This window comes from Fundulus heteroclitus, chromosome 7, assembly GCF_011125445.2.
Source record: "Fundulus heteroclitus isolate FHET01 chromosome 7, MU-UCD_Fhet_4.1, whole genome shotgun sequence".
NCBI lineage: Eukaryota > Metazoa > Chordata > Actinopteri > Cyprinodontiformes > Fundulidae > Fundulus > Fundulus heteroclitus.
Window position 1 is genome coordinate 8,908,187 of NC_046367.1, and position 27,086 is coordinate 8,935,272.

General features: G+C 43.3%; 3 protein-coding genes across 19 annotated transcripts in view; 1 reads left to right on the forward strand and 2 right to left on the reverse strand.

Moving 5' to 3' along the window:
• The window catches only part of caska (calcium/calmodulin-dependent serine protein kinase a), a 200,182-nt gene that overhangs the window by 96,647 nt on the left and 76,449 nt on the right, over positions 1–27,086 (forward strand). For all 15 annotated transcript variants that reach the window (XM_036138860.1, XM_036138861.1, XM_036138866.1 and 12 more), the window contains exons 6-7: positions 20,857–20,959; positions 24,984–25,159. In XM_036138860.1, coding sequence (XP_035994753.1) covers positions 20,857–20,959; positions 24,984–25,159 — 279 coding nt within the window. The remainder of the gene's footprint in view (positions 1–20,856; positions 20,960–24,983; positions 25,160–27,086) is intronic.
• On the reverse strand, positions 321–10,802 carry LOC110369584 (probable G-protein coupled receptor 82). 3 transcript variants are annotated; one of them, XM_021325020.2, is made up of 4 exons: positions 10,663–10,802; positions 5,490–6,304; positions 2,762–2,899; positions 2,401–2,683 (listed from the first exon to the last, which is right to left on the reverse strand). In XM_021325020.2, exons 2-4 carry the CDS (start codon positions 6,297–6,299, stop codon positions 2,423–2,425), a joined length of 1,209 nt encoding a protein of 402 aa, XP_021180695.2. In that variant the 5' UTR covers positions 6,300–6,304; positions 10,663–10,802; the 3' UTR covers positions 2,401–2,422. The 3 variants fall into 3 exon arrangements, with proteins under 3 accessions (XP_021180696.2, XP_021180695.2, XP_035994769.1); XM_021325021.2 differs by lacking the exons at positions 2,401–2,683; positions 2,762–2,899 and adding an exon at positions 321–678; XM_036138876.1 differs by lacking the exon at positions 10,663–10,802 and having other exon boundaries at positions 5,490–6,620.
• On the reverse strand, positions 16,809–19,293 carry LOC110369585 (probable G-protein coupled receptor 34). Its single transcript, XM_021325022.2, has 3 exons — positions 19,018–19,293; positions 18,121–18,669; positions 16,809–18,042 (listed from the first exon to the last, which is right to left on the reverse strand). The coding sequence occupies exons 2-3, from the start codon at positions 18,666–18,668 to the stop codon at positions 17,472–17,474; spliced, it is 1,119 nt and encodes a 372-aa protein (XP_021180697.2). The 5' UTR covers position 18,669; positions 19,018–19,293; the 3' UTR covers positions 16,809–17,471.

Consider the following 27,086-nt stretch of genomic DNA (forward strand, 5'->3'; position numbering starts at 1 on the left):
GTCAGTGTGTTATTATGCTGCTGCATCGAAACAAGACATTTTACTCATCTTCATCAGAGGTGTTAACATTTTGGTCAAGTTTGTCATTAAGCTGAAATTTCCAGCACAGATGATGTGTTTGTTGCACATGTGTGTGTGTGTGTGTGTGTGTGTGTGTGTGTGTGTGTGTGTGTGTGTGTGTGTGTGGTTGTGTGTGTATGTGTGTGTGTGGGGGGGGGGGTGTTTTACTTTGATAAAATGACATGACTGATGACGGCTTTATTCATTCAGTCATGTAAGATGGAGTGTTTATAACCACAGTGTGGAAGAGAAATATCCAGATTTCTGATATTACCTAATGGCAATTTAGATATTGTCTACCAAGAGTCACTTCTTTTTAAAAATTATGTCTTACAAAGAAAAAAAAAATACATTTGTTTTGAGACTTCAACTATTACAAATGTAACTATTTTTACATTATGATCCTGGCACATGAACGCGGTGAGTGGGGATCCATTTTGGGGTGAGCTCTTAGCTCGTTCAGTCCTGCACATCAGGGTTTCCAGGGTGCAAAAAGAGGCCACATTCTGCAGCTCTGCACAGTGGGAACACTCTCTCCCGTCTTTTCACATGTGCTGGCTCGACTCTGTCTGTGGCTGACCATAGAGGGAGGCACGCGGTCAGAAGCCAGCCCAGGCCCTGCAGAGGACACGCATTTAAAGAAGCTTCACTTTATGGAGCCCTGTCAACCTTTCACACACACACACACACACACACACACACACACACACACACACACACACACACACACACACTTTCAGCACATCCCCAGCACACACTCAGTAATTCCTCATTTATATTTTATTTCCGATTACTGAACAAGCTTTATGACACACATATCAGCCATTTATAAGCTGTCGTAGCACACGTTGGGGGAGCGACACTACTCGTAGTTTAAAAGAAGGAAAAGCACCGATGAATGAGACATAAAGATGAGCTGAAAGGTTGGAGGTCACGCCAGCAGGAAAGTGACCCTGAGCAGAGCGCAGTAGCTTTACACTAATCACACTGGGCTAATGGATTTCTCCTCTGCTTAAAGGGAAAGTAAATATCTGTGCAGGCGGGTGGTATGCTGAGAAGAATGGCAAACATTTGCATTTGAACAGAGGGCTCACTTTGGTTCTGTGTGGACGTGTTTGAGCTCGGCTCAGAACTGGCATCTTTACACACCCGGACCACTGTAAACTGAACAGTGGCTACGTTAGGTCCATCCAGCTGGGTCCTGCACGTTTTCCAGTATAATTCTTCAGACATGAACATTGTCTTCAACAGTTTGATATGGCCGTGTTTTACTTAGTCTGGAACAGTAAAGATACAGGCTCACAACTTGGGGTTTGTGTAATGCTGCATGTCCCGATGCTTTAATGAGACACAAACTGTTGGAAAATCCATGTGTGAAGTTTCCATCTATGGCTGTAGAGCCACCCTGGAACATCCTGGGTGGTTCTGGATCTGTAAACTCCGTTTGAAACCACATCATGTCACTGAAATCAGCTTTTCTAGTAAACAAAGCTTTGACTTTCTGGCAAGAATCTCAGTGTAGTGAGATCCCTTTTCACCAACTACAGTAGTTTTTACTTTATTTCTTCAAACAGCGGTCCTAAGATCACCAGAAAAAAATCACAGAACAGTTTTAAACAACACTCAGAGCCATTCTATACAGTCACTGTCTTATTTCAGATCGAAATTTTAAAAAATAGTACTGTAAGACAGAGCTACACACAGTTTCAAGCTGGATATATAAAGACCACTTAATAATAAAAGGGCCACAAGTGTGTATAAATGCAGCAGCTCTTTGCTGAGCATCTTGGTGGCTCTGTGTGAAGGTTGACCCTGAAGAAGACCACAAGCCACAATGCGTTGGTCTGTCAATAAAGTCTGCTCCCGAACCTTTAGGTGTTGCTGAAGCTTTCATTGACCAGTTCGTTTACGCTCTCCATGCACCTTGAAAGTGGGAGAAGTTGGGCCAGAAACTTTTGGATCTCTGGCTCTATGTGAAGGGAAGTTTTTGAATAAACAGCAGACCCATGCAGGCAGTGGGGAGGGCAACTGAGGGGGGCCTTGCAGGTAGTCAGTAGAGAGTTCTGACATGACCGGCATGGTCATGGCGTTGTCTCTTGCATCGGAGAGGACACACAAATAAAGACAGGAACAAATGTCTCTCTTAAGTCTATTTATCTGACCAAATATGCTACACATTGATGTTGCAGCATTTTTCACAGAAATTTCAAAGTGGATATAGATGTAGATGTTCTTTATTTTGAAAACCTTGTTGATTTAAGAACTGCCTAGTTTGGTGTAGCTGGGGCCTGAAGTAGTGTACAGGACGCCAGATGGGACAGCAGGTGCAGACATTTTGGTTCCTTCACAGTCCAGGCGCATCTTATTTGTTGCAGTGGAGCTGCTGACTTCTCTCACAACTTAACGCCTCACCGGAAAAGGTCACATTTGCTTCCCCGGCGTTTTCTGTCCTCTGATTGGCGCTTCCTGTAGTAGACCATACCATTTGTCTTCCATTCAAGTCCGTCTTGTTGCTTCTTAAAAGTGTGAGGGCATGTTTGCGAAAGGTCCTGTCCAACAGGAAGTACATCACAGGGTCGGTTGAGGATCTCAGAGCAGCAAGCAGAAACAGGCAGTTCTTTATCTAGAGAGAGAGGCAAGAGAAGATGATGCACTCTGCTCTGAACCCAGGCAGTGAGACATGGAGGTGAAGTGTTGTTACCTCGATGAAGCTGTTGAGGGGATGGCAGGTGTCGACGGCAGGACAAGAGGAGTGCAGTGGGGCAGGCTGATCATGAGCCAGAGTGATGAAGATGGGTTTGTAGATGTGATACGGCAGGAGACACAATGAAAGTACAACCTGCGCAGAACAACAACAAGCATCTAGTCCCTGCTTATGACACATCAATGTTATCCTATTTATTGAATTGCAGGAGGTAATAACTCAAGATGTGCATCCAATAGTATGGCATCATGCTGGATGTAAGGTAAAGACGGGCTATTTCCTGAGTGGCATTCACTGAAAATCCGGTCACATAATGGCTTTCTGCAGTGGTTCCCACAAATCCAAGAAAACCACGATGCATAAAAGGTTTCAGTAGCAAAAATATCGGCCCAAAATCTGCCATCAACAGCAGCTGAAGGATTTCCCAAAGATCTCCAGGGATGTCTGTGAGAGCTCATCTCCAGCAGAACCTCCTGCAGCGAAACGTGTGTCACACTGACAGTTATTCAGTGATCAACTTTTTTAATGTCAAACACTGAATGTTTTATTTCCTGCGTATGCTGCAACATAAGGGAAATTGTCATTAAAAGCGTGGAACTTGGTGATGCTCATGCTTTAAATCTAGATGACAGAGATCACTCAAGTTGAGCTCGGATTCCTTCATCTCAAAGGGAGCTTGTTGTAGGTTTTAATGCTTATCAACAGAATCAGTGAATTGTGGAGACGCCCTGAATGCTCCTGCTGATCCAAACCTCTCACACTCTCCACTGAGCCACACTGAGGCTGGTTGACATCCAGGGAACATGGATGTACCTAAATGAACATCCCTCACTTTTAATTTTTAATTACTGTATTTTCTTTCTACGCTGCCAAGATATCTACCTCACTACGCTGGTTTAGAGCTGATCCTTCCTGACGAGTTCATGTTTGATTCAGAAAAAGAATGCAATTAGTCCATCACTTGTAAAACCAGTTTGAGGTTGATGGCAACCTTCGTGTCACTTCCCTTACAGTAAATGGTTTCTCAGAAACAGGAAGCAAATTAGCAGAGCTTTGAAGAAGTTAGGACTTGTCTACAAGATTTCCAGGCTTTTCAACGCCCTTTTTGTTTATTTTAAGTATGCATGCTTTATTTTCAAAATCAAGAAAGAGGAACAGTGAAGTTGTTTCCTGAACCAGGAAGACCAGAAAGCTGCATCATCCCTATGTGGATAACCAATAGAATGGCAGGTTTTCATGTAATGTCTCTGAGAATCTGCTCGCACGGGGTAAAACATAAAGAAGCTGAATGTGTCTTTGTGGAATGGGTCGCAAGATTATTCCTGTTTCACTTTGGGTGTGTGATACCCACGCCTCCTGAAGCCATATGAAGCTTCGTCTGATCAGGTGCAGACCAATGTACCGAGGTCCCACTTGTATGAGCTTTTCACAGATATATCCATAGGTCTGTGATCATTGAAACAGGAAAAAAAAGAATAAATTTGGCTAGGCTCTAAGCCGTTTGCTTCAATAACACAGCTGCAATGGTCTACGTTACCTCAGGTCTCTCTAGATATTACCATGGCAAAGGAAATAGTGTCACAAGAGCTGAACCCAACGCAGCTGAAGCACCTGTCGCTGTTCACAGTGAAGCTAGGGTTAGCACTGCGGCACGGCGAGCTGCCACCAGAACTTAGAAACATAGCTGTGTAAAACTCCCTGATGTGATGGTTAATCATTTTTTCCTCATGTATCAGCTGCTTAGGCAGTTTAATATTGAAAGTCCAATAATTAATTCAGCAGTTCTTCTTGCTGGTGTTGTGGATGTCATTTTAAGTGTGATCAGTTGCCATCATGCAAAAATTACAGTACCAGCATTGACATGCTGTCACTGTTTGAAGTATAGCAAAGCTATGAAAAAATCTAAACTTTAAATGACATGGATAGGAGATATTTAACAACAGTGTTCGTTGAGGAGGTAGTTGGTTCTGAAGACTGAAGAGTTGTCCTCCCTGTGCACATTCTGTCACGTTCACACAGGGTTGATTCATCTCTTGTATTTAAAGGCCTTTGTTTAAGAAAATGATTTCTTCTAAAAGACCTTGAGAAAGTCTTAAAGATCCTTGGTCAAACCATCTTAAACAATTATAGGATAGTCTAGGCCTTTATGGATAAAAATGTAATGAAAATAATGCTACTTAAAGCCTGGTGCATGCATGACACATCCGCGAGGTTCATGTGGCCATATTACGTTATTTTGGCTACCACGCCCCTCGTTTTGGCCAAAAGTTTCCACTTGGCGCACCGAGGAAAATTTCTAACTATGCAGACAGTCCCGCAAGGAAAAACATGGCGGACGAGCAGGCGATATTTCTTGTAGAGGTACGTAAATATAGACCTCTTTATGATTCGGCCCATAAAGATCACCGTGATCGACGAATAGTTAACGATTGCTGGATCACCATCGCCCTTGGAAGAAAGTACGAGTTTTTAAAATGTGAGCAACTACTGTGTTTTCTACTTCTATGTGCAGTGGGTGTAAGGGCGCAACACTGCCCTCTAGGAGAATAGTGCTGCTCCGGAGGTAAACCACACCGTGTATAAATGCTGCAGACGTTCTGTAGCCACATCTCATTTCCTCGCGGAACGTACGTGCATCAAGCATAAAGCACCTTAAGGCTGCTTAATGACAAACCCAGAACAAACTTCTACGATATTTGTTACTTCCTAAAGAACCCATACTCACCTGTATGATCACGATGTTTCGGGAAACCCGTGCCAGCATGCTCTGTGAGCGGGTGATGTTTGCGTGGCGTCGGGAGCTTCTGACATGCTTCAGTACGATCACATACGAGAGCAACACCAGCAGGTAGAGAACAAAGAACACAGTTATTGTGAAAATGTTGAGGTTGGAAGACACGCTGCCTCCTAGCTCCACCACAGGGCTGTAGCACACGCTCTCACAGCCACCTTCCTCTGCGTCTTCTGCACTCTCCGTAGCCTCATTCACCGAGTAGTAAATAGTCACCGGCACAATGCCCCCCACCGCCACCGCCCACACCATTCCGCACACGATGTTTGCGAAGGACACCCGCGTGAGGCGGGAGAAGAAGCCGTGCGGCAGCAGGGTGATGCAGGAGCTCGGCCTGGAGGCGTGGGTGTTCCGGATGAGGACTGCGAAGCGGCTGAGGGCCACCCATGTGAGGATGAGGAGGCTGATGTAGATGTTTATGTGAAGCACGGGGGTGATGCCGTGCAGGACTATCTGGCATGGGATGTCCCCTACAGTCCAGTGTGAGCCCCAGGCGAAGTACGCCGCGAGGAATGGCACGGTGACGGCCATCAGCAGGTTGGAGATGCTCAGGTGGGTAAGGTAAATGTGGGTGGGGGAGATGGAAGGGATGCAGCGCAGGAACACCCAGAGAGACAGCACGTTCCCCGGCAGCGCGGTGAGGAAGAGGAGTGTGTAGATGGAGGGCAGGAAGTAGAGTGTGGCAGCAGAGGGACATAGGGAGAAGGAGGCATTATTGAATGAAAGATGCGATGGGTCCTCCATTGAATCTGAAAGGAAAAAAAATAGCTTTTTGATTAGTTCTATTTTATATGGAAGTCATCTTTAAAAAGGTTATTAATACAGTTGTTTACCGAAGTCTTCCTTTCCCTTTTTTTAAGTTACAACCATAAACCTTAATGATTGTTAATCAAATTTGCAAAGATGCTGCGGGAAGTGAAAGGAAAAGGATCTATGGAAGGACTGGTTTAATAACGTGGAACGTGCATTTGTTTTCAGACACCTTTCCTCTGATCCCATTAATAAAAACCATTGCGACCAACTGCAGTAATGAACCAACTCCACTAGTGTGTTAGCTAGCTGTTCTGTCAAGGCCTCAGAGGTTGATTTGAGAATGTTAGCTAACAGCAGGAGACACATAGCCTCGTGAGACCATCCTGATCTCGCGAGCTTTCAAGGTTTCACTCGCAGATCAGTCTGGCTACTTTCCGTTAAAGAAAATTTGGAGCCGTTCACCAAACGAACGTCCAATCAGCGTTGGCTTTGAGGCGGGTTGAGGTGTGACGCAACGAGAAGCGCGACAGTTCAGTCTAAAGAACATGGCGGCTTCAGCCGATGAAACTAGCGTTAGCGTGGCTATCGCGCAAGTTTTATCGGAATTACAGAGTATTTCTTCACTGAAAGAAGAGCAAAACACTGCTCTGGAGGCTTTTCTCAGAGGAAAAGATGTTTTTGCTCTTCTCCCTACTGGTTTCGGCAAGAGCTTGTGGTTGTGTTTTTGTCGTCGCTGTTAGTACGTGATATGCTTGGTTGATCTGACTGGTTTATTTGGCCCGTCTATCACCAACATAGGCCAATCAGCTAACCAGTATTTTCGCCCCTTCCCAAAATTACTTCAACGGAAGGTTTCCAGATGGATATGCGGAGCAAATCCATCTGGCGGAGTCAGGTTAGGAGACACAGCCAACATGAGGGAGGACGTGTTCTGGTCCGCAAAGATCGAAGTTCAGCTTCCTGGGCTTCATGTAAACCTCAATGTTCAGAGAACACTTGCAGCACCCTGAATGCACAGTCAGCACAGCGGTGGTGAAATCATCAAGCTATGAGGACGCTCTTTCTCCAGGAGGGAATTTAAACTTGTGAGATGCTGCAGAAGATTTGAGACTGGAGCGAACATTCACCTTTTAGCAGGGCAATGTCCCTCAACACACAAAGCATATTCATGCGTTAGAATGGCCTAGTCAAAGTCTAGACCTGAATGCAGTTGTGAATGTATGAAAATCGTTCTTCACAAATGAGCTATAGCTACTCTGCTAAAAAGGATGGGCATAACCTTCAGTGTGGGGCGCGCTTGTGGCGCAGCAGATAGCGCGACCCATATACGGAGGCCCTAGTCCTCGACGCGGTCGACCTCTGTTCGAATCCGACCCGCGGTCCTTTGCTGCATGTCTCTCCCCCTCTTCCACCCCCCTTCCTGTCAGCCTACTTTCAGAAAAAGCGAGCCACTGGAGCCACAAAAAAATCCCCACCAAAAAAAACAACAACAAAAAAACCTTCAGTGTGTGCGTGCAAGCTCAAAGCTGTAACTGCAGTAAAAGGCGGTTCAACAAAGTGTTGAATACAAATGCATGCCACACTTTTCAGATGTTTAGTCATTGAAAATCTTAAACCTTTATAAATTTTCCTTCCACTTCACGGTCGTTTGCTGGTGTATCACATAAAATCCCACTAAAACACTCCGAGGTTTGTGGTTGCAATACGGCAAAATGTAGAAAAGCTGTGGGTGCATAAAGACTTCTGTCTGCGGTGTATTGCAGTTCATGGCATCTCTTGTTATCACACATCCTTGACCTTCATCATAAGGTCTGCAGGAACTCGTTGAACAGTTAAATTCAGCCAATTTCCATAACACCCGTCTCCCAGCAGGGCCAGCGAGCCGTTTGGTATGTTTACCTTGATGGAGACCTGAATGTGAAGTTGGTTCTGTTGTTGCAGTTGCGTATCTCAGACATTTGTGAAAGGTGTTCAAAGTAAAAACAGGATGTGGTCTTCTTGGAACTGAGTTTTGGGAAGTAACAATGGGCAATTCTGTTTCATACCTGGTTAATTATAGCTGACGGATAGTTGGTTACGGTGAATCTGTGTAAATCACACACTCCGAACGCTGTGTGTTAGATTATCATACGGGGCTGCACGCATTTCTTTTGTCTTTTGTCATGTTTTTCATCCAGTATTTCCCTTCCAGGGAGGCAGAATTTGTTAGTTTTTTTTTTTGTCCAGCAATCCTTCAGACTTTGACTTTAGACGTTTTTTTGTTTTGTTTTTTTCAGATTATGTTTAGTCATAATACTTCATACTACATAAAACCTTCCTGATAGAAGACCACATGAGTAGGTGGCCCTCGCTAGCATCAGGGAGGGCAGGCGAGCACTTTATGGGCCAAAGACGTTAGCAAGAGCTGCCTCCATGTCTGCCTACCACCTGCAGGGAGGAATGTCCTGGCGGGCAGTCTGAGCTGGGTTGCATTGCTCATTTCCTTCCCGTTTCTGAGAAAACCTTTACATTAAGAGAAGTCAGAAGGAAGGTGGCATCATTTTGTGCTGACGTTACAAGTGATGGACTGACTGCATATGTTTTCTGAATCCAACTTGAGTTCTTTGTCAGGAAGGATCTGCTCTAAGCCAGCGTAGTGAGGCAGCTTAGAAAGACAGTACACTAATTAAAAATGAAAAGTGAGGTATGTTCATGTTCTCTGGATGTCAACCAGTCTCAATGTGGCTCAGTGGAGAGTGTGAGGTTTGGATGGAAGACGTCAGCAGAAGCATTCAGGGTGTCTCCACAATCCGCTGATTCTGTTGAGCATAAAGACTAACTAACTTGTTCCTAACAAAGAAACAAGCTCACTTTGAGATAAAACATCAACGCTTCATTCAAAGCAGCACCAAGTTCACCACAATTTCCTTATTTAAGCGGTACAATGAGTGTGTTTAGAAACTTTAGTGGTGTCACCAACAGTTAAGTGACTGCTCAAAGTTGCACCACAGCGTATCACAGCTACAGGAAACGATCCTTTCCAGAACCATCAGGAATTGTCAGTACAGAGCCATTTAACTAAAACTAAGTCCATCCTTGCCATTTCAACAGGATTTAGGAGGGAAAGTGGCAGTCAGGTGGAGCTGACTAAAGGGACTTTCATTGGATAATATACCGGACTGCTGGACATGTTTCCTGGACTGGCTCAGGAAGTAGGTGTGGGTTAGCACAACACCAAAGAGTTTCAATGGCACCACATAAACAGTTGTAGGCACTTGTCAACCAGGAGAGCCTTGAGGTTGTCTAAAACAACTCAAATGCCATCTTTACACAGCAAGAGAAATTATTCACATTATTATTTACGGCAAAGTCAGACTGTGCAATGTTCAGGGAAACGTAGAAAACCCACAGAGCCACTTTTGATTTTAAATTGTTTAGAAGGATTTCTAAACAAAATATCTTTCGGCACAAGATATTTTTACAAACCTTCATAAAGTACGTGGAACTGGAACAAGGTCCTTTGCACAGATGAGACCAAAAGCGGAGATTAGAGACATTATGTCTGAGTCAGCAGAGACAAACTGTGAAGCACGGTGATGGAGGGGTGATGATTTGGGCTTGTTTTGCAGCCATGGTACTCAGGTACGTTGCGGTGATTGATTCATCTATAAACCTCTCTGTTTACCAAGGTACACCAGAACCAAGAGACCATCTGGAGAATTGGTTTGAATAGGAGTAAGAAACGGTGGTTCCCAACACAGCAGCAAATACACAACAACCTGGGTGCAAAAAAATCAAGGTGCTGCATCGGCCCTGTCAAAGCCCTCAGGGTATGCTTTTCAAATGCGGTGGTCAGACTGTAAGAGAGCCATGCATGAACAAATGTCTGCAAACCTTTGTGAACAGAAGCAGCGCTGAAAGAGGAACGGGCAAAACACCCTCTGCAACAACATAAGAGGCTGATAAAGTCCAAATGACACCTTCCAGTTGTTGCTGGTTTTACAGTCTTTGAATTCTGGGGTGTTTGTTTTCCCCTTGACTGTAATTCACCGCAGGAGGGTTTCTGCTGGAGATGCGCTCTCATAGCTGCCCTCAGCCAAACGCCCGGGAAACCTCAGGATAGCAGCGCATGTGTAAAAAATTCCTACTTTCTGCACCTAGTAACGTCGGAGCTTCAGGTAATGACTGATGGGAGAAAGTAAAACAGAACAAAGCTGTCCTCCAGGGGTGTCATATATGACAAAACTATATTTTAGGATTACATAATCAAAAATATTGTTGATTTGCAAATTACAAGTAATAAAATCGACAGTTTCTGCAGCTATGTTACCTTTTCCGTGACCCTCGCGCGCACACAGGTGCAGGTTAAACATACCTGTGGCAGCAGCTTGGACGCAATCCTACCCTTCAGCCAATCATTCACAAGGCATGGACAGAAAGAGTGTTGCTCAGGAGCTGGCCGCGCGACACTAAGCTTCCTGCAGCTCCTTCCTCTTCAACTAAAAGCTGGGCGTTTGTTGTATCTACTCTGCAGAAGTGTTTTTTCTGTCTGTCTGGCTTTCTCTAAATATACTTCATCTTTAAAAGTACGGACTCTGTCACAAAGCACGTAAAAGGTGAAATGAGAAAAGATGCCTGCTGACTTATTTCAGTTTGCTCTATTTTCATCTATGGTAGTGTATTAGTTCTGTCAGAGCTGAAGGCGTCTAACATCTTTCCTCTCCATCGGTGGTACCAAATGGAGATGTTGTTGTTTTGAACCTGCAAACGTGCAGAGCAGAACTTCACCTTCCACTGTGGCACCTTTAAGAGTAACACCAGTATGAACGGAGTGTGAGGACTGGCTATCGCTCAGGTCTACTGTTAAGGAACGTCACGGTTTCCCGTTCAGCGACGGTGAACGATGTAGAGCGAAATGTGGCCAGAACTACAGCTTTGCATCTTTCAGCCGCAGTAACGTGCGTAGCTCCACACTTATAATCAGTCCGATGAAGTGGCTCAGACCAAACGTAGATGTCAAAGACGTACAATGTGAATAGGATAAAGAAGAAATCCAGCTGCCTGTAGCGTTCTCCAGATACCAGGGGATTGTTGAAAGCAACAGACGTGAGACCAGACTCCGGTACTGGGTTTGAGAGGAGTCTGTCCGCTGGGAGTTGCACCTTTACGGGGCATTTAAGTACAACTGCAACACTGGATTGTTTCAAAATACCTCTTGAATTATGTATTAGTTTTATTAATATTAACAAATGTTGATCCACTCTTATTTAAAATTTCTTAGAAACCAGCCGTGACCATGTTTATTTTCTAGTGCTTTTGTTGTTTTATAAGGATTTTATTAGTTGGTCAACCCAAATCAAATCTTCAGTCGGTTGTATACAGGCAACTCTTTTCACTTTCACTCATTAGATCTTTTGCTGAGCTGAAAGGGCGTGGGGTTCATTGGTTCCTGCATCGCTTGCCTTTTAGTTACACTGACCTGAAAAAGTATTCACCCCTTTTGGCATTTTAAAAAAATAATCTCTTGCTCATCATATTGTGATTGCTTTTAGTGGTGTTTAGTGATTAGTGGTGCTGAGGCGTCTACCTTCTTTCAGAAAACGTAGGCTTACCCTGACAGATCATGTGACACCCAGGTTTCACACAGGCGGACTTCATCTTACTAATTAAGGGACTTTTAACCATAATCAGGTGCACTATTCTCTATAACAAAGAAGATGGATATGCAGGTCTATTTCAGGTTTTTTCTTTCTTTTTTATATACATTTTTCCCATTTCACTTGACCAACTTAGACTGTTTTGCGTCAATCAAAATTGAAAACATTTGAATTACAGATTGGAATGTAACAAATTGGGCAAAGCCAAGAGGAGTGCATGCTTTTGAAAGACTGTGGACACACACCCTTTAAAAAACCTCAACCTACAATTAGAACAGATGGGAACAAGCAAAGATGCAATAAAAGCAGATTTAAGAAGGGATAAAAACAGGAAAACGGCTATGACCATAATATAAAATTACTTTTCAATTATGACAGTTCTCAACTGACTGCTGCATTGAGTTACTGGAGATCCTGGTTGTACACATTTTAGGGAGTAAACACTGTTCCTGAGCCTGGTAGTGGGTGTTTTTTTAGAGACCTGTGGCCTCATTTATAAAGCTTGCATACGCACAAAAAAGGAGCTGAAATTGCCTACGTCACTTTCCAAGCAAAGATTGTGAGCTATAAAAAGAAAAAAGTAACTTTACAGGAAAACTGCGGCAGCTCTCCCCCATGCGTACGCTCGTTTTGGAGACGGGAATCTGGTGACACAGATGGTAAAGGGGTGAATTGCCACCACACTGCATCATGGCTCCTCTCAGATGTTCAGTTTCCCCATAATAGACTTTAATCCATTTCAGTCTCCCATCCAGCAACGATGAGACCCACTACAGAGAATAGGTCCAGTGGTGATCCAGGACCAACCTCATCCTGAACACCAAGGAGGTCATAGTGGGCTACAGGAGGTCCAGGAAGACTGAACATCCTCCTCTCTGCATAGATCAAAAACAAACAGACCAAAAAACAGCTTCTCTCCTAAAGCTGTGAGGGCTGTTGTCCCCGGCTGAATATCAAATAAACCGCCATCCCAGATCCCAGTCTGTCTCTTGTTTACAAAGCTACTACTGGATCCACAGGTTCCTGACTCGACAGAGAATCCTGTACACCATGTCTCACATGTTAATGTCAGCTTACACAGGGCAGGTACATCCAAGCAATCCCACAGTGTTTTACATGGTCCTGTAAACTGACTGCTACCTTTCCTTTTGACTTGAACGTTTCATTTTTTTCTAATGGCCCTGGACCATTTTTTATTCTCTGGTACTGTTTGTCTGATACATTCATGACATTAATTTACATCATTCTTTTTTGGCCATTTAAATCTTACCAGATGCTAAGGACTATTTGCACACTGTTAGCTTCTCGGGAGGTGTTGTCCGTGCATTCAACCTGAACATTAAATCTTGATTTGTGTCTGTGTGTTGTGTGTGAATTCTGAACTGCCGTCTCTCCAAAATGTTATTGTGGTTACATAATGATGATGAACAACACTATTGATTTATGAAAACTACTTGATGATTATGTGGCATTTTGGCCTTCTAATTGCTTATTTCACAACACTGGGGATAAATAGAGGCATACCTGTGAATTTCAAAGCACATCCCACACAATATTGCTTCCTTGTGTGACGTCATGGGAATATAGGAGAAATTAATAAAAAAAATATTAAAAATCTGGCAGCTTTTTAGAAAGAATTCCACATGTCTGGTTCATCATTGCTACAATCTCCAAAGGTCTGAGGGCAGCACGATCACCGTGTGAACAATTATATGCCCGTATAAATACCACGAGAGTTTCCAACCACCATTCCGTTCAGGAAAGAGACGGTTTTTAGTCTGAAATATCATCCACTGATAAACAAGTCATGTCCCAACATGAGCTGAAGGACAAAAAAAGTCTATGTTTTGGAGTGACCGTCACAACATTTTGATCTCAGTCCCATTGAAAAGTTTTTGGCAGAGCTGAAAAGGTGTGTGTGTGTGTGTGTGTGTGTGTGTGTGTGTGTGTGTGTGTGTGTAAGAACGGCGGTCCACAAACCTGACCCAACGAAGCAGTTCTGTCAGGAATGGGTCAGCATTCCAGGAAACGGTTGTGAGAAGCTTGTGGAAGGCCAAAGTTGTTTTAATAGTAATAAGTAATAGTAATATCATCTTTATTGTCATTGAAACATACATTACAACGAAATTTGTTCTCTGCTTTTAACCCATCCCTTTGGGGAGCAGTGGGCTGCCATGTGTGGCGCCTGGGGAGCAATCAGGGGTTAAGGGTCTTGCTCAGGGACCCAGAGTGCAGGCACTGGGGATTGAACCGGGTACTTGCATCCTTCTCTGAGTGCAAGCGCGCTGCTCTAACCACTAGGCCACCACTCCCCTCAAACTTTACCCAAGTCACAGAGTTTAAAGGCATATAGTCCATCAAATATTGAGGAAATGTATGTAAACCTCTGAATTACAAAAAAATGGATGGAAATATGTAGATATAAATTATCTCATTATTTAAAAAAAAAAAAAAAGCATATAGCAATAATTATGCAAAAACTAACTCCCTGAAAAAAAGGAATCTCTGATTTAATGTCACGGTGAGATTTTTTTTCTTCTTTTTTTTTTTTTTACTGCTTCAGCTGCATACCCTTTATCTCCAATTGTCAATAGTTAGTTCATTTGAGTTACATTTGGGTGACATAATAAGTTCTTTTATGTATCATCTTTGAAGGATTGCTGATTGAAAGAGTTGTCTGGCTGTTCAGGGGAGATTTCTGTAACACTGTACAGTTGTCCTGAAGGGGGCGCTGATGATCCAGCTGAGAGGCCAAACGGCTGGTTGTAAGATTCAGCTGACCTATCTTATTCCTGTCAAGCTGAAACGGCTTGATACTATACAGATTAACTCCAAGAGCAAGATGAATTTTCACTTTTTCACATGAATTATATTTATATCACCCCTGCTGACGAAGAATTTACGCTCAGAATTCAATAAAGAGTGGTATTTAGGTTAAAAAAAAAAACAAATGTTAATTCACGGTCTGTATGAAATATAATCCTGTTTTTGAAAGAAATGTCAGACACCAGGGTATTGGTTAGTAGGTTTATGTAAAAAGTACAAAACTGTAATTGTAGCTCTCCTCTTGCATCAAATGATGATGCAAGATTCTGAGCACATTGAAGAATATGATAAGAACGTGTCGCTTGACTGTATGAGCAGCACAGATCACGTGTGTGGTTTCCTGTAGAGATGGGAAATGACAACAAGAAGATTAATTCCTCTCGCTGTCTTTCCGTTTTGCTCTAGCTTTGTGAGACTTTCCTTAATGAAGCTGCGCTGTGCTTTACCCACGCAGTGGATGGGTACTTGCTCAGAAATACTGTATTTCAGGAATGAATTTACCAAAATCTAAACTCATACCTCTTCAATGACAAAGTCCACACTGAAAAAATATAATGTAACACTCCCCCACTGCCCACTTTTAAAACACGCCTTAAAACCCAGTGTTATTCTTTGGCTTTTGCCTCTAGTGAGACTTAGTTTACATTTTGAATTGGGTTTATTGTTTCTATGAAGCGGTTTTATGCATTTTCTTTTTATCTTAGTATTTTATGTATATTAATTGATGTATTTTAGCTTGTAGAGATGTACAGCACTTTGTTTCAGCGCTTTATAAATAAAGATTGTATGGTAATACGCCATTGTCTAATTTCATCTGGATGGGTGGATCAAAGAATAGACAGAGGGAGATAAAGGTCTATGGACAAAGATAAACTTTTACAGATTTCTGACATTTTATGTCATGTTTTTTGCTCACATGGAGAGTAAAGTTTCTACAAATCATAACCTGTTTTAAAACATCTGGAATCAATACATGATGATTAAGTTCATACATATCAACGTGTGGAGATTGTCAAATGCAGCCTCGACTCTAATCTAACGTCAACTTCAGCATCTTTAGCACAGAGGATGTTCATTCCCATTAACTGGCCCTACAAATGAGCCATAGAAACGCCTTTAGGCCCTTTTGTCTGATTCAAAAATAGTTTTGTTTTGGCTTCTGGCAGCCCCCAGGCCATGTCGCTCTGAGCAGACAAACATATTGCTCATATTAAAAAAAGACTAATACAGTAAAATAGAAAATAAATATTAATTGTCAGTGGGAAAATTCTGGTGTACCAGCAGTAAAGTGAAAGGCGAACTGAGCATCCAGAGTCACACAAGGGTGAGAAGTACTGCACAAAAATAGTATATTCAGATTAAAAATATGTACAACTGAGTTCTATAATAGAAAAATGCCCAAAACATGCATGTATACATTTTTATGCATAAAAAAAAATAAGAGCATGGATGATAAACACTTCACGAGTTTGTTGGGAGTGGTGATGGTTACAAAGTTCAGCTGCAGTCAGTGAATGAAGGAACTCCCCATGGCCAGAGCTTTAAACATTTCTCCTCCCACATCTCGCAACCCGCACTGGGATGTATCACCTGTTTACATGTTCCTTTGATCACAGATAGCTGTACGATATGCCATTAATGTTCCGTGTTAGCTTTCCACCACACCTTGTGTTTCTCATATAGGCTAAAAGATGCATTTTGGACTCATCTGATTTGAACACGTTTTTTCTACATGTCCCCTACATGGGACACTGAACAGTGGCCATCTTCTGCCCACCCATTAAACCAGACTTGTGGAGTTCACCACTAATACTAATACATCTGTCCTCTTGACAGATTGTCCCACCTGAGATGTGGATCCTTGCAGCTCCTCCACAGCTACCGTAGGCTCCGCGGTAACAGCTGTGGTTTAGCCTCAGTATACAAGTCACACACCAGTAACGGCTAGCTACTAAATGACTTCTGGAGGCAGTTGGTTGCATTGGATTTTTTGGGAGTAAAAAAGGGCTAAATACAAGTGTAAGCCACACTTTTCAGATTTTTTTGTTTCATATTGTTTTTCTGGGTTTTTGCGGCGCTGGCGGCTTATTTTTCTCACAGTAGCCTAGACAAGAAAGGAGATTTGAGAGGGGGGGGGTACATGCAGGAAAGGACCTCCGGCCGGAATCAAACCCGGGTCAGCCGCGTCAGGGGCTTTGGCCTCCGTATACGGATCGCGTTCGCTCCCCCTGCACCATCGGAGCATGCCCACTTTTCAGATTTCTTTATATTGAAAAAGAGGAAGCACCAGCCCTGCTGTGACCTTGCAAGGACAAGCGGGTGCAGACAACAGATGGATGGACAGAATACGATGTGTCTTTTCATTTCACCTCACAATTACACAACACGTTGTTTTTTTTGGTCTGAGACAGGAAATTCTAATAATATACATTTGGGTTTGCGGTTGTAATGTGACACAATTTGAAAGTGGGTTTGGTCACTTTTGCAACACACTTTAGATGTTGCTCCTTCTTTTATGTCTGTATAACACTATTGAGAGTATAAAGGATAATATAAAAATAGATATATTAAAGTTATAAATGGATGAATGGTAAGAATACGCCGGTGGCTCTTGTCTATCAGTCTTTCCAACGTTGTACTCTTCCTAAAACATCAAAGGAAAAGCGGGACCACCCAGGAATGCCTTCTTCTGCAGCTCAGCTCATTCAGAGCTGGATGAAGCCGTTTCCTTCTCATTCAGATTGCAGACAAAGTGGACATTTGACTGCCTCCTATCGGTCTTGCTGTCCAGGTCGGTGCTGGAGGTAGTCCTAATGGCTCCGCCGCCGCCTCGGACACGAAGCACGCTGCTCACGAAGCGCCCCACCTCCCGCCTCACCGTGGCGGACAGCAGGAAGAACATGACGGGGTCCAGGCAGCTGTTGAGGGTAGAAATCACCAACGATATCTCGTTGATTTTATCCGCCAAGTTCCTCCAGTCACAGCTCACCTCCGTGATCTGGGTTTTTATGTAGAACCCCCGGCTGACGTGATAGGGAACGAAACAGACGAAGAAGAGAAAGAGGATGAAGAAGGACTTGCGGGCGACTCGACTGTAATGGGGCGCGGTGGGCAGGTCCGGCCTCTCCTGCGATCTCCAGCGGAGCTTCTGGCCGATCCTTCCGTAGGACACTGTCAGGGAGATGAAGACCAGCCAGAAGGCCACCAGCACAGCGATGTTGATCTTGGCTTTCCAACTCTCCTCCTTCTCAATTCTCCTGTAGTGGAAACACCTATAAAAAAAGAACCAGATCACTTGCTGGGACTTTTTAAGCAACACACACAGACAAAAGCTTTTAACCATGACCTACATTTCTGAGTTTTCACTTTTTGCGGTGACGAACGGTAGCATGAGAGCTAGGGACAGCGCCCAGATGATGACGCAGGCGACGACGCTCCACGTCGGGGACTGCATCTTACGGCGGATCCTTACGCTGCCGTAGATCTTCAGGTAGCGGTCGACGCTGATCACCCCCAGCAGAGTGATGCTGATGTACATGTTCATGTACAAGAAGTAGCCCACAAGTTTACACAGCCAGGGCCACAGCGTCCACCGGTTCCCCACCAGGTGGTACTGGATCCTGAACGGCAGGCAGAGGGCCAGCAGCACGTCCGACAGAGCCAGGTTGATGAGGAAGACCCGCATGGAGTTCCTCTTGCACTGAACGAAGAAGAAAACCCAGAGAGCCAGCAGGTTCCCGGTGAGGCCCAGGAGGAAGATGATGGAGTAGAGCACGGCCAGCGGCATCTGCAGCATTGTGTGGTCCACTTCACATTGTGACTCAGACCCGTTCACGGCTGAAGCCTGAGAGCTGTTTGGAGACGCTGTGGAGTTCAGCATGCCGTTTTGATTCTCCATCCTACAAGCAGATGAGATTAAAGAGTGAAACGGGCAGCGTTTACTTCTCTTGAGCAGCTGTATTCATTTTCTCAGCTCTCCATTTGTCTCTAATTATTGCTGATTATCAAGCAGCTCTCAGAGCCACTTCCTCTGTGAAATTCGCTGCTTTTTATTTATATCAGTTGTGGTATCTGCCTCAGCTTTTGCTCATGTAGCAGCTCATGTAGTCAGTTGGTTAGATTGCATAAGCAGATATCAGCAATTTGCTCCTTGTTGAAATATTCGTGACACAACTAAAGGAAGACGTTTTGTCCTCACAGCCTGCTCCGGTTATTCACTGGCCAAAAGGAGAAAAATGAACGCTTACCTTATCTATGAAACGCGCGCATGAGGCCGCTTCTTCTCTACGCATTAATGTTAAATAATGCAGGTTGTTTGCTCGTCGTTGAGTCGGTGGAAAAAGAATCCAAAATAAAAAGTGACTCAGAAAGATCCCTGAAAAGGCCGACTCCTTGTGTCACTGTCCATCCAGCTCCGTGAATCGGAGAAGTGAGAAGAGTTCCCCGATGAGCGCTCTTCTCTCTCCTGCTGCCACCCTGCTCATTATCTCTGCGGCTCTGAGACGAGGCCCTGCCCAGTTGTGCTCTCGAAAGCGCACGGAGAAAAGCTGAAGTGCTGCGGGGTTGAGCAAGAACAAACACTTTAAATGTGGCTACTCCCCCCTTTCCTCCCCCCCCCCCCTCACCACGCAGAACCTAAGGCATGCAGGCAGTACATACAATCTGATTACAACTTGGATGTATGAGTCCAGACAGCGGGGATGAGAAGTTGCAGCTAGGTAACTATTGTATGTGCCCACAATAATTAGATCACTGCTGTCAGGAGGAAGCAGAGCCAGGTTGGAGTTGGCAAAGCTTATTTCCACCTGTATGCTTTGTATTATGTCTGAGCTTAAATTGAGCCCAATGGGAGGGGGAGGGGGGGTTAAAAGTTTGCCACTGTTTCAACAAAAGGTCAAATTCCATCATTTATAGTATGCGCATTATAGTTGTTCTGTTGCGAAACCTGTTAGTATCCCCTTCCAGACGAGACTGAGTGTGACCCGTGTACGGAGGCCTTAGTCCCTGACGCAGCTGACCCGGGTTCGATTCCGGTCTTTTACCGCATGTCTTCCCTCCGCTCTCAAACCCCATTTCCTGTCAGCCTGCTTTGTAAAAAAACGAGCCACTAGTGCCACAAAAAAAAAACAGAAAAGTTTTTTTTTGTTTTTTTATTTGCACGGTGCTAACACTTGCAGGGCTGGCACTGGAAGACGCGAGTGGTGGCGTCGTGGATGGAGTGGTCGGGTTTCAGGCGACTGCCACAGGTCACCGGAGACAGAGAGAGCCAAGGAGGCGCAGGAGGCAGCCGTGCTAGCAGTCGATGGCGTTGGATGGCGGTGGTTTTCTAAGGATGTGATCGATATGTTGGAACCAGTAGGTGTGTAATGGCAGCCACATGATGGTCCATGGGAGGATTGTTATATCCAACAGCAGTCCTTTCAGAACCCGTTGCACGCCTTCCACCTTGGAGGCTTCCACACACATCCAGGTGGAAGTTGATCAACAAACTAGATGTCCCTTCCTCACCTGAGAATACTTTTGGATGGCCCAGAATGAGCTGGCCATTGTCTTGGTCCGTCGTGGACCTGTTGCCACCTCCAGCATGTCTTGGATAGGTGCAGCACAAGGAATGGACGGATCCTCGGTCTATATCTAATCTGCATCTGTTATCGGCGCTCAGCTGATTCACGCAGGGAGTGTTTTAAAGTCATGACAGCTGAGGAGCAGTACTCTGAAAACAGGAAATATTTTAAGAAATTCCATCAAAGATTGCTGCTGCTCCGTTTTACAGGCCAGTCATATTGCAGCAATGTCAACAACTTTCGTTATGACACAATTTATCCTCTGATTGTGTCTGATATGGTTGCTTCATGTGATTTCAGATGAATATTGCAATATATTTGGTGGGATTTTACACGGGTACTCACACTCTCACAGTGATGATGCTGCCTGTGTTTGTGCGCGACTGTGCCGCTGATGGTTTGGGTGTGTCTTTACTCATATCATTTTTCTGCGCGTGTTATTTATAAAGGAACGTCACCCTCTAATTAGCAAAATGCCACCATGAATTCATGAGCTTCTTCTTCCTGTGCTCTCACCCTCAGCCTCACTGTGTGCTGCTGGCGTCCAAAGAGAACTCTGCTCCCGTCAAACTGGGCGGCTTCGGAGTGGCGATCCAGCTCGGGGAGTCCGGACTGGTGGCGGGAGGTAAAGTAAACGCAGCGCAACGAGTTCTCCCTCCGTGCGTCCGTGGTACAAACTGCTGTGACCCAGAAGCTGCTTCTCACATCAGGGGATCCTGCTTCTGGCAAGCTTTCAAATACAAGGCAGATGAGTTCACTCTGCTCCTCTGAGACTCTGCTCTAACTATTAAGTAATGAGAGGAAATTACCTGGAACTCGATCCTTCCTGAGGATCTTATCCAGGAGTGAGGACAACAGATACTTATCAGTGTTTCCCAAGTAAAATAAGCAAAGAAAGCACAGTCAACAAAGCCTGACATAACATGCATGTTGGTTCCTACATTATGCCCTTCTGACAGCTGTATGCACCACATGCAGGTATGTTGCACAATACGACCACGGGCCTAATGCAAACCCCCGTTAAGTGCTGCTAATGCTGGTAGAGGTTCAGAGGAAACCAATGCACAGCAGCAAGCGTTCCGCTCTGTGTTTTCCGTCTACTTATAGTCGCCTTTACTGAGCGAGACGTGTCTGGGATCATCATAATGTTAAAAAAAAGCCAGTCAAACAGGATCCTGATTGTAATTTTTTCCCAGTACGGACAATTTTATTTATTTAAATGTAATTCAAAAACAAGTCTTCCGTCTCAGTCCTCTGCAGACTAACTGTGCAAACTTTCCAACTTGAATTTGTCACATAATGAGGCTAATTGTTGCTAATTTCCTTCTTATTGAAAAGAAATTTGACAAACTTCAGCTTATTTTTTATTTTATTTTCCTTATCAGTTCTAGCTGACATGCTATCTTCCAAACAGACCACTTCTAATGAGCCTTCAGCAAACATACACGTGGGTTAACTGGAAGCCCCCATGCGTCTGTGTTGAGTTACCAGACGCTTGTTGTGAAACACGTTCTTCCATTTCCTATGAAAGTAACTACAAATAACACAGCTTGAACTGTTCAAAGCGGAGCCATAAACTCAAATCCTCATTCTGATCCAGTGAAGAATGAAGGATGGTGCAGCTCTCAGGTCCTGTGTCGGGGCTTTGCTGTTTTTCCTTCCTATTTCATAGTGATGCAACTTTCACATCCTGTTTGTTTACTGAGGGTATTTCTGTCGTTTTTTTACTGGATCAGTTTCTGCTAAATTCTAAGGAACATCACACGCTGTGCAGCAACATGTCCCGTTTTTCCCGTATACCTCTTTAGAATCCACTTCTGAAAAATTCAGTTTCCTATATGTCACATCTAGAGCATGTTCCTTTACAGACACAACTAAAAAAAAAAGGGGAACAAAGGGTGTTTGGAACAAATGTTCCACATTTACCATGTAACCTATAGCTGTTCTTCTCTATTATGAGCCAACTTTGGGTCTTTCCCTGACTTAACTGCAGATTTGGATGCCTGAATAATGAATCAGTCACTGTTTAGTAGTTTAACAATCAAGATATTAATCCTGTGTAAACAGGTGCATGGACTAGATAAAAAAATTGTTTGGAAAAAGATCTAGCATTCACGTAAATAGTAAATGGAGCTTCTATGCACAATGCAGTGAAACTGAAAATGCACATTACCCTGAACACACGTCCCCATGGAAAAGCACAGTGGTGTCATACTGTAGAGAATCTTTTCTTCCACACCAGGAGTGAAGCTGCTCAGAGTTGATCAGAACTTAATACCAGGCAATCCTGAAAGACGTCCGCGGACAAAGATTTGCCTTCCATCAGAACAGCCCTGAACATACAGGCAGAGCTTTGTTTTAAATTGGCCTAGTCAAAGTCCTCAGCAGAATCTCTGGCAGCACTTGAAAATTGATGTTTATAAACCCTCTGCATCCAATCTTAATGAGCTTTATTGGTTGGAAAAGGCAAAAATGTCAGTCTTTAGATGTGCGAAGCTACCCCAGGAAGACCTGCATCAGAAGGTGGTGCCACCACATATTGACTCAGGGGGGCTGAATACCAATTTTTGCTCAATCACATAAAATTGCAACAAAATCTAAAGATATTTGTGGTTGTAAAATCGTAAAATTTAAAAAAACAAAATACATTTAAAAAAAATGTGAATACATTTGCAAAGTACTCTGATCGTCAGGAGCTTTTCAGTCTTCATTACAACATTTACCAACTGAAGTGGAGACATGGAAGCCATTTCTTGGCTGGTTTATAAATGTAATCAATCGTTAAAATATAAACGTATATATATATACATACAATGCATATAAACAAACTAGGGCTGAACGATTTTGGAAAATAATCTAATTGTGATTTTTGTTTTGTTTTGTTAATATTAGCGAATGAGATTTAATGCAATTTTTTCCACAGTTTATTTTATCATGTCTTTTTAAACATATAAAAACAACAAATCAATTTGTTTCCTCGCCATGCGGATTAGTTGCTAAAAAACCCGCAGCATCTAAACTCTGTGCAGAAATGATTGCGTTCTGCCTACGATATGTTTCAACCAAAATTCCAATTTTGACTTTTGTATGCATTAACCACAAGCAACAAAAATGGCCTCTAAATAAAGATGTTTGTAAACAAGAACTATTTAAAACAAGAACTTTTAATGTTTCTATTAATCAGAATATTATTGAAGAGAATAGCTTTTGATCAATCCTTGTTGTTCAATCCTTGTTGAACATAAAGTCCAACCAACAAACAAGTCTATGTATTAAACTGATTGACCTGTACTTAATGCTATGTATGATTATATAAACTCTAAAACAAGTAACAAAATTAGATTATGTCACTGCTGCAACTGTCTTCCCTTCCATGTGGAGGCAAACCCACTTTAAACATTTTACCGACGCCTAAAGGACACGTCTGATTCACTAATTGTTACATAGCCAAAAATTGCTGACCTCTGCGATTTGGAAATTGAGTTTTTTTAAATCGCGATTATATTGAAAATGCAATTAATTGTTCAGCCCTAATACAAACGTGTATATATACATATATACGTTTACGGTGATGTTGTGTGGGAGGAGCTGGACACACTGATGTCCGTGGCAGAGAGGAGGATGCTGTCCAGGCTTCAGTCCATCTTACACAATGTCTCACATCCTCTCCATGACACACTGACCCAGCAGAGGAGCTCCTTCAGCAAAAGACTCCTCTCACCCAGATGCACCACAGAGCGCCACAGGAAATCATTCCTGCCTGTGGTCATCAATCTTTACAACGACTCCCTCAGTGATTCAGACACCCCCCAACGTCTGTAACTGACATTTATGCATTCTTTGCACTGTTCTTGCACAAGTCACTAAAACTTTACTTGGATCTATAGTTATACATATGTATATATATATATATTTACTTATATATGTATATATTACTTTGTGTGGAATGTTGTAAATATTTTTATAAAAATGTGTGTATATCTGGAGCATGTAACAAAAGTAATTTCCCTCTTGGATTATTAAAGTATGTCTGATTCTGATTCTGTAATCTGGTTCATGACTGCTTGGTTTCAGCAATCTCTCACATTCCCTTAAAAGGGTTTTAAATTGTTTCTTTCAGTTGTTGTTTGTTTCAAATGTGGTCACTCACGACACATTCAAGCTTTACTTTCAGATCCTAGAAATAAATGGTAATGGAAAAAAACCTTAAGCTATGTGAGAAAATAAAAGTACTAATCAGCAGCTTGATGCAATGTGGAAGCTGTCAAAGTGAAGGAAATCGCCCTGAGCGTCAAACTGGGAAAATTGGCTCGCTGGGAGCTTAAAATGACTCTTTCTTCAAGCACATATCTTGACAAGAAGGAAATGAACTCTACCAGGATTGTTTGTTTCCTCTTTTCTGCCCACAGTTCATGTATTTGCCAATGAGCATTTGCATGTGGCCTCAAGCAGGCGAATGAATTATGAGAGTATTGTTTGAAAAGCGGAAGCATTCTCTCAAACTCTTCCTCTTGTCTCTCTCGTGTTAATTTAAAGGTTTCAATAGAAATGTAAAGCTGTTATCTATCTCTTCTTCAGTTATCATCATCAGCCTCCTCTCCCTGTTCCTGCACTGACAGCCTCTCCTGCATCCCTCTCTGTGACCGCAGGGCGCGTTGGGACCCCTCACTTCATGGCGCCGGAGGTGGTGAAGAGGGAGCCGTACGGTAAGCCGGTGGACGTGTGGGGCTGCGGCGTCATCCTCTTCATCCTCCTGTCGGGGTGTCTGCCGTTCTACGGCACCAAGGAGCGACTGTTTGAAGCCATCTGCAAGGGCAAATACAAGGTCAGGGGTCTCTCTCCAGAACGGGGACAGTCAGCTACCCACCATGTACCGGTCAACACACTCTTGGATTTACTTTCCGTTTCCTGTCAGTAACAAACAAACATAGATGCACAGCAGCACTAAGCACAATGCAAACTACCACCTCCATGATTATGATCACGTAGTGATGAAAAGGAAACACGAAACGACATCAGCGAGATAGTCAGATGACTAAAACATTGTTAATAATAATAAAATGTTTCTCTAATGGAATAGATTTATTGATCATACATACTTTTCTACCCAGCCCAGTAATTATATCACTGTCCATAAAGACGTAAATAACATTTTTAGATTACATCCAACATTGACAGTCATCCCGCTAACAACATCAATTAAATGATCCCATCCCTCACCATGAGTTCATTTTAAACACACAAGGTCAACACTCTCCGAATCATTTTTACTTTTGGCTTAAACTCTTTCATTTCACGGAGAAGTGCAACAGAAATATAAGCCCTCTAAATTCTGTGGATAGCTAATAAACGACCCCCTGCTGGGATGTTCCTTTAAACAATTGTTCTCTGGAGTTTGATGCGTTTAGTTGGTATTTAAAGAATCCTCTAGTCTCAGCAGGTCCAGCCTCAGTCTTTCACAGATCTGCTGAAACCAGTCTGTTAGCATGAACTCCGTCTTTTTTAAACTCTGTGAAAGTTCCCCAGCTTCAGACGCGTTGGCTTGTTCTGTTTGTTTCCCTCATAAATCCACCGCTCTCTGTTATAGTAGTTAGAGCCTGGTCAGCAGTAATGGGCCTGCTGTAAGTGGGTGTGATCACGTCAAGTCACAATACCACGCCATCACTTTATGAACAGACAGAGTGTTACAATGTGTTTAATGAGATACAAGTGTATTTCAGCTTTAAGACCACCATCTCTCAGCGACAGAGAGCAGGAGAGAGGCTGCTCTTCTGACAATAAAAGCTGGGATTTTCAACAAGAAAACTATTACTGCTGACTCTGACACAGCGACTACCCTTTATTACTTATATAGGGTAGGTCCAAAGTCCAAAGGATCATGTTCTAAAGGGCTTTCTTTAGACGTGGGGAATCCGGCTTCAGAAAAGTAGAGACCCTGCCTGATTTTCCTTCATCCTGCGCTCTAAACAGGAGATTTTTCTTCCTCTCTCTGCTGTGGAGCTGGAAATGGAAATGATGGGAACTAATCTCTGGACTGAATTTTTACTCTCTGAACCTGGATTGCCCCATCTCTGCTTTTTCCCAAAACAGACTTTCTCGTTCTGTTGCTTTGAGAGCCAGGAGGAGAGAAGAGACAGGTCCAGTCTGGATTAAAGCCTGGGTTCCCACCATAACCCGGTCAGATCAAGAGAATTATAATCGCTTTAAAATCCGAAGAAGCATGTAGCATCCACAATTACTGTACATAATATACTATATATATAATATATATACTGATGTGGGATAGAATTTCATCTTGATAGCTCTCTGCATTAAGATGGCCTCTAGTGACGGAGAGCCTTGTTCTATCAGTGAGTGAGACGCCGTCTAAGATTTATTGCAAAGTAAAATTGTTACAAGGGAATAAAATCAACCAAATAAAATCCTTACGTTTTTGGAGGTAAGTTTACTGTAATGGCTAGATGCTTGGCACTTAAGAACTTTGCTACTCTGGTTTCTAAAACTGTTTAGAGTTTGAGTTATTCCAGAATGTGTAACTCAAAGCAGACTACAGCTTAGTTGACTCTCACACAGGCCTGAGCTGATCATAAAAAGGAGAAAGCACAATATGAGACCCATCATGGATCATCAAGCGTGTTTGGCATCCCCCAAAGTAGAAAAAGCTGCTACCTGTCACACAGCTCAGTGATTGGACCCGGCGTTGAACCAACGTTTTCAGCACCTGCTGTAAGGGAGAGTCAAAACATACACAG